This window comes from Malurus melanocephalus, unplaced genomic scaffold, assembly GCF_030028575.1.
Source record: "Malurus melanocephalus ecotype Western Australia unplaced genomic scaffold, MMel_1.1 scaffold_2448, whole genome shotgun sequence".
NCBI classification, from domain to species: Eukaryota; Metazoa; Chordata; class Aves; order Passeriformes; family Maluridae; genus Malurus; species Malurus melanocephalus.
In genome coordinates this window covers 2,422-9,729 of record NW_026625680.1, presented here as the reverse complement: position 1 = coordinate 9,729, position 7,308 = coordinate 2,422, and the positions used below count along the sequence as shown (strand labels likewise).

The 7,308-nt window shown below is 53.8% G+C and overlaps 2 protein-coding genes across 2 annotated transcripts; both read right to left on the bottom strand.

Annotated features, from left to right (window-relative positions):
* Positions 1-6: 6 nt before the first annotated feature.
* Positions 7-2,384, bottom strand: LOC130587789 (early activation antigen CD69-like). Its single transcript, XM_057388758.1, has 5 exons — positions 2,345-2,384; positions 1,318-1,491; positions 1,005-1,216; positions 802-902; positions 7-706 (listed from the first exon to the last, which is right to left on the bottom strand). The coding sequence occupies exons 1-5, from the start codon at positions 2,382-2,384 to the stop codon at positions 478-480; spliced, it is 756 nt and encodes a 251-aa protein (XP_057244741.1). The 3' UTR covers positions 7-477.
* A 55-nt stretch (positions 2,385-2,439) lies between these two features.
* Positions 2,440-3,408, bottom strand: LOC130587788 (C-type lectin domain family 2 member B-like). The gene is made up of 4 exons (XM_057388756.1): positions 3,258-3,408; positions 2,945-3,156; positions 2,742-2,842; positions 2,440-2,608 (listed from the first exon to the last, which is right to left on the bottom strand). The coding sequence occupies exons 1-4, from the start codon at positions 3,406-3,408 to the stop codon at positions 2,491-2,493; spliced, it is 582 nt and encodes a 193-aa protein (XP_057244739.1). The 3' UTR covers positions 2,440-2,490.
* Between the last annotated feature and the right edge of the window lie 3,900 nt (positions 3,409-7,308).

The following is a 7,308-nucleotide window of genomic DNA, read 5'->3' as shown; positions in this document are numbered from 1 at the left end:
AAACATTGATGGGGGTCACACAAGGATATCTCACAGAATCTTCTGAGTGAGAGGGACCCACAAGGTTTGAATTCAGCTCTTAAGGGATTTGCCCCTGTGGGGTCAAGTCCCAACCTTGGCATTACTGTCACTCTGCTCCAACCAAGGTCACATTCCTACAGAAGCACCTGTTTGCAGTGTGTATGCATGGAGATAGATCAATAAATTCACACAAGATTAGTGTATAGAGTGTTAAGAAGAAAGTGTTTGAAATCTGATTCCATAGCAACAAATATATGAAGGGTTCCCATAGAAACATRCAGTGCAAGAGAAACAGGACGAGTTMTGGRATGGKTCCAGAAGGAGAAAGGAACCCCCAGCCCCAGCCCAGGCAGYCACAGAACAGCTTCCAYATCACCTCCTGGAKATTCATTTCCTGCAGACCAGGCACTGAGGTGACCCTGAACACAGACACTGAGGTGACCCTACAAAGTGGCCCTAAGAGTAAATGAAAGACAGATGGTGCAGCTGAGGAATGACATGCCTGTGCTGGGGGGGAAGAGGAGAAGATGAGAGTGCCCAGCACGGAGACGGASCTTTGTCCATCCCCCACCACAGGCGAGTTTGGGCCCTGCTGCAGACAAAGCGCATCTCATTTGAGCAGGGAGCACTCCTGAGCACACCCTCAGCCAGGAACACACACCCTGCATTGCCCAGGACAGGAACCCTGCAGGGAGGAGCAGAGACAGCGCTGGAACAACAGAGGGGACACCTTGTGCCCCTCTGTGCCCCACAGGCCCACCCTGTGCCCCCAGGACTCACGAGGAGTTGAAGCTGCTGCCGTCCCCCCACTGCAGCTCCCGGCTCCGTCTGCGCAGCCCGAGCCAATAATCGACCCTGGCACTGTGAGGGAAGAGGAACTCCTGGGAAGGAGAGAGGAGCCGGCACTGGGAGCTGCACCCCCGGTCCAGGAGACCCCCAGGCTCCMCTCRGCCACTCCACAGCCCCCAAAGCCCCTCACTCACCATTTCCCAGTCCTTGAGCACGGCCAGGGAGGCCCCGAGCTCAGAGCACCGAGCCTGAGCCTGATCCCAGCTGAGCTGATCCCTCGAGAGGAAGWAGCAGATCCCGCGGTGCCCGACCCAGCCATGGGGACAGGCCAGCAGCACTGGAGTGTCAGCTGTAACTGGGGTAACTGGAGTAACTGGAGTAACTGGAGTCTCTCTGTGTCCTCCCCCTGCAGAGGGAAGAGGAGAAGTTCTGAGGATTCCCCTCAGCAGGGAGCAGGGACCCCGCTCTGCCCCAGGGGCTGGGCCGAGGCAGCTGCACCTCCCTCACCGGACACAACAGCCAAGGACACACCCAGAGCCAGGAGCAGGAGCAGAATCAGCACCAGGGTGAGCACGGGATGGGATCTGATGCACTTGACTGGAGCTGGAAGAGCAGGAAAGAGCCACTCGCTGTGAAGAAGGGGCTGTCCTGAGCAGGAGGGAGCCCCCAGCCCCTGAGCCCCTCACTCATCTGGGAGCAACAAAGATAAGAGACAGGGGACAGGGACAGGRCACAGCCAGGGACAGATCATGGGCACAGCCTGCAGCAGCAGAACTGCCCAGGGCTGGGGCTCTCAGTCCCAGCCTACTGGGTTCCAGCAGAGCAAGAGGCCCCTTCCATACCCCTGGGAACAGCCCCAGCTCTGCCAGCCCTGTGCTCCTGCGGTGACACTGTCCCCTCCCTACAGATCACACAGATGGCCCTGCACTCACCCAGGAATCCTCTCAGGGTCTTTCTGTGTGTGAGTCCCGTTGCTGATCCATCCTGGCAATCCTGGGGCTCCTCTCCAATCCCATCCCTGGGGCAGGGCTCACTCTGCTCCAGCAGAGAAGCAGCTTCTCCCTGCCTGTGCCCAGCAGGATCCTGCACCNGGGGCCAAGGGGACACCAGGGACAGTGAGAGAGCTTGACAAGCATTTATTGCAAAAGTATAAAAATAAAGCATCAAAATTATCAAAATAATGGCACTGTAAATCCTGTTGGGGGTCAGAGAGAGAGGATTTCACAGAATCCTCTGAGCTGGAARAGACCCATGAGGATCGTTATGGGATCCCAACTGTTACAGGAATGGCCCCAATGGGGGTTAAATCCCAACCCTGGCATTGTTGGCACCAACAATGTGCTCTGACCAAGGGCACATTCCTGTGGCAACAGATGTTTTACATCTATAGATGTATATGTATATATACATATATTTATATATACATATACACACACATAGATATATACATATACATATACAGACACACAGGGCTAGTGTATAAATAGAAAGTGCGAGACAACAAGAAACCCCCAGCCCCAGACCAGGCAGGCACACAGCAGCTTCCACATCATCAACTCTTCCTGCAGGTTCATCTCCCTGAGAGCAGGCACTGGGATGACACTGAGAGTGGGCATTSAGGGSACCCTGAGGAGCAGCTGAGWGTGCCCAACACASAGAARGCCCTTCCTCCCCCCTCTATCACAGGCGAGTTTGGGGTCTGCTGCAGACRTAGRGCAACGGATTGGAGCAGGGAGCGCTCCTGAGGTAATTGTCCTCAGCCAGGAACAGGCACCCTCCATTGCCCAGGACAGGAACCCTGCAGGGAGGAGCAGAGACAGCGCTGGCACCGCGGGGAGACACCTTGTGCCCCTGTGCCCCCCGGCCTTCCCTGTGCCCCCCATCCACATTCCGGCCCCCCCCAGACCCTGCCCGGCCCTCACAGGACTCACGAGGAGTTGAAGCTGCTGCCGTCCCCCCACTGCAGCTCCCGGCCCCGTCTGCGCAGCCCGAGCCAGTGATCGACCCTGGCACTGTGAGGGAAGAGGAACCCCTGGGAAGGAGAGAGGAGCCGGCACTGGGAGCTGCACCCCCGGCCCAGGAGCCCCCCAGGCTCCCCTCGGCCACTACAAAGCCCCCAAAGCCCTTCACTCACCATTTCCCAGTCCTTGAGCACGGCCAGGGAGGCCCCGAGCTCAGAGCACCGAGCCTGAGCCTGATCCCAGCTGAGCTGATCCCTCGAGAGGAAGTAGCAGATCCCGCGGTGCCCGACCCAGCCATGGGGACAGGCCAGCAGCACTGCAGTGTCAGCTGTAACTGGGGTTACTGGAGTAACTGGAGTAACTGGAGTCTCTGTGTGCCCTCCCCCTGCAGAGGGAAGAGGAGAAGTTCTGAGGATTCCCCTCAGCAGGGAGCAGGGACCCTGCTCTGCCCCAGGGGCTGGGCCGAGGCAGCTGCCCCTCCCTTACCTGACACAACAGCCAAGGACACACCCAAAGACAGGACCAGGAGCAGAATCAGCACCAGGGTGAGCACGGGATGGGATCTGATGCACTTGACTGGAGCTGGAAGAGCAGGAAAGAGCCACTCGCTGTGAAGAANTAAGAACTGTCCCGGCATCGACTAGTTACAGATGTAAAGCTGTCACGATTCTGCACCTCATCGAAAGGATCTTGCACCCAAAGCAATTCCCCGKCAGCCTCTGAATTACTGGGGCAGATTCGCTTCTCCAGATCGTGAATCACTTTGCACTTAGATCTCGCTCCAGGGATATCAGCACTGATGGCATAGGAACACCGAGCCGAGCTCCCAGCGCAGTTTCACAGACCGAGGAGCGCACGATGAGAGGCCCCGGCCGGTCTCGGCTCCCCGGGGACGCTGCGGCAGCACCTGCGGGACACAAGCGCAGCCTCGCTGAGCTCCGGACCGGGACAGGCGGGGACAGCGCCCGGGAGGTGCCGAATGCGGGCACGGGGCAGCTGCGGATCGGGCTCAGCCTCCCGAGGGGGAAGGAGCAGCAGCTCTGAGGGGGCTCAGGATTGTCCCCTGCATCCCCTGCCCTGGCGGGTCGGAGCCAGGAACCACCGAGCGCTGGCACCGCCCCTTGTGTGACAATCTGTCTGGGAATAGAACCTTGCGGCACGAARGGAGGAACTTGGCTCCTGGTGGTTGCCCCACTCCGCCTGCTCTTGAGCGCGGCGCTGTTCCTTGATCCCGGTGGTTTGGGTTGTGAGAAGCGTTCAAGTTCGCCCCGTCCCATTCAGCCCCGAACACGGGCACCTCCCCCTGCACCAGGGGCTCCCAGCCCGGTCCCGCAGSTCYGGGAACACTCCCTGGGACGGAACACCCACCCCTGTGCTACCGACAGCAACCGGGACGAGCCAGCGCTGCTCCGGCAGCGGCTCCTGCCGAGGCATCAGCGGGAAGGAGACCGCGGGCAGCCGCTCCCGCAGCGGCCTCNGAGACGGAGCAGGAGCGCTCTCAGCCCCCGCTCTGACCAATCAGCGGCGAGAACGGGGCGGGATGGGAGAAATCAGCCAATGGGAGCGCGGGGCGGGATCGGCACCGGGCACTGAAACCTCGATCAGCTTTGGTTTTAGACCTTCGGCACCAACTGCCCCGGCGGTTGTCACACATTAACACACGAACACATGAACACAATAAAGTTGTTGTCGAGTCAGAGTCAGCCCCGGCGCTGTGCCGGGACAGGAGCACAATGAACACTTTGGCTCAGGAACGGCCCCTGGAGATGTGCCGGGACAGGAGCACAATGAACACTTCGGCTCAGGAACGGCCCCTGGAGCTGTGCCCGGGACAGGGGCACAATGAACACTTTGGCTCAGGAACGGCTCCCGGCGCTGTGCCCGGCCCGGGCAGGAGGGGACAGAAAGGAACCGCTGCTGCCCTGAGCCGGCGGAGCTCCGGGTGAGCTGGAGCTGAAGGTGCAGCTCTGTGTGAGCTGGGCTGAGCCCGGGATGGAGCACGGACCCCTCTGCAGCCCCCACAGGACCCCAGGCCGGAGCAGGACAAGGATTCCTGTCCCTGACGGGGAGGCAGGGACATGACCCGACTGTGACCCCCATCCTTCAGCGCCACTGGGTGCAGAGGGAGCAATCGGGAAGGAGACAGAGGTGTGGGGAAGTTGTTTCATTTAGGATTTATTTCACATTTCATTCTTCTGCTTTGCTTTGTTTGATAATAAATTCTGTTAATTCAGTTGTTGTTCCATGTATAGCATAGGACAAGTCTGCTCTAAGCTTTGAGATTCAGGAGAAAGAAGGGTTAAATTGAGCTGTAAATTCCAGTGCACAGAGGATTAAATGCGTCAGATGTACATGTAGATAAGGAAACCACGAAAAGTAATAAAAGCTCTTCAGGCAGGTAATAAAAAACATGTGGCTTCTGTTTCATTGGAAAATGCTTTTATTATATGCCAATAAAACTGCAGGAAACTGCAGGACACAGATGGTTTTGATACTGGTATAATCTCTAACATTGCATGGGCGGTGGATACAAATTATAGCAGTGAGAGAGAAAGGGAGCAAAGGACTCTGCCATCAGGAAGGATGGATTCTCATGGAAAGGAAAGGGGCTCAGTCCCTCGACCTTCATTAGGAAGATTGGGAACAAATCCAGGTGCATTTTGTAAAAGGATGGACATTGAGAGTGGGAGCATCCTCAGATAAAGCCCAGAACTCCTCTGAGTCTTCTCCTGGCAAGAGCAGAGAAATTGTGAAGGGAACCAGAAGTTTCTGCCCCATCAGAGCCTATGGGAAAGGGAAAACTGGGATTTTTGGTGGGTACAGGAGCTGCTTATTCTTTATGAAACACACTGCAAGGGAAGTGAGGTGGTGACTTTGTCGCAGCTGTCAGTGAAACGGGCCCCTTTTCCATCCAATTAAATTCAAACTGGGGACATGATGGACAACCCATGGATTCTTGTACTTGCCCAGCTCTTCAGAACCATTATTAGAAGGAAACTCACTGGGAAAACTGAAGGCAGAGATCAAGTCTCCGATTAAAAATTAAAATCATGGAGTGTGAGTCTGTTTCTGAGTCTAAATATGTGGCACCTCCAGTTTTCAAGGGACAGGAAGTGACTTCCCAATCTGAGCCTATCCCAAACCAAACTGAGGGTTGTGATAAACACAAATTATAGTGTTGGTTTCTGCAGAGATTAAAGAAAGATGCTATATGTTGCGCATCATGATATAATATTGTCTTACTTATAAAAGAAGTTTAGTTATGCAGACATAGTTGTGAAATAATCACTCTTCTTTTTTTTTTTTTTTTTTTTTAACTTATAGAATAGTTACAGAATACTTGTGTTACAGAATATTCGTGATTAACTTGCATATTGTAGATTGTGACTTAAACATTTCCATGAAGAATTTTTGCATATTATAGCAAAACTACAAAAACTGCAGAGAGAGCCACTAAAACTGAATGGGGCCCTGGCTGCAGCTGCACTGACCAAAAAAAATAAGATAAAGAGAGAAGCCATTCAGTCAAGAGAGCTCGTGGAACCCCCATCCTTCTGCGCAAAAGAACCCAGATGATGGGATCCCCAACCTCCAGATATATCTATGTGGATAGTCCAGGGATGTCATGACCCGTTAGGGGCCCCTGCTAGGGACACTTCCCTATCAACAAGGACCATCTGCTGAAACCACGGAACAGGGGGTCCACAAAGACCGAATTGCACATGCTCTAAAAAGGTGGACTGGAGGAGGTGCCATGCTAAACAGTTTCTAGAAAAGTTTGATTATGTATCAAAGCCTATGAATAGGCATTGATGCATCAAGCTGATTAGCCATACAAAACGTATTTAAAGACTTCTTTTAAAATAGCTAATGTGCTTCTGGCAAACTGCCAGGGTGCTGGAGCAGTATCCTTTTGCTTTTATGTATCCTATTGTCATTTATTAAAACCTGTTAAATTTAAACAGGAGAGTGAACTTCATTCTTCACAGGATGCAGTAACACCCATTATGCCAGAGAAATTTCTGGAAATTCAAACAGCAGAATCTGTAAGAATGAAACCAGGCACAGACCTGGTAAGAAGGAAGCTGAAAAGGCTTCTTAGCTGTCTCTATAAGATTCTTAGGGAGTGGGTTCATGGTGGAATGTGAATCTGGATGCAATCTCCCACTTTTGCCAAGCACAGATAGCAAAGATGATCAATTAGTACAGAAGTTAATAGCAATTAATAAAATATGGGAGCTAAGCCATCCACACTGCTAACCCCACTAAAAGGGTATTTGGGAGGGTTCACTGTAACACATTTCTGGGCCACTCCAGACACGAACTCTTCCCATCTGAGTGGGAAAATCCACAGCCAGGACTGCATTAGCTCGAGGATTTAAAAACAGCCCCATAATTTTGGGACTGCACTGGCAAAGGAATGAGAGCAATAGAAGAGCTTTGATCCCCACGGGGCTCTGCTGATGTGCTGAGAGGCACCGACACTAAAGAGCAGAGCAGGGACCTGACTGCTGAATGATTGAACTTCTGGGTGTGA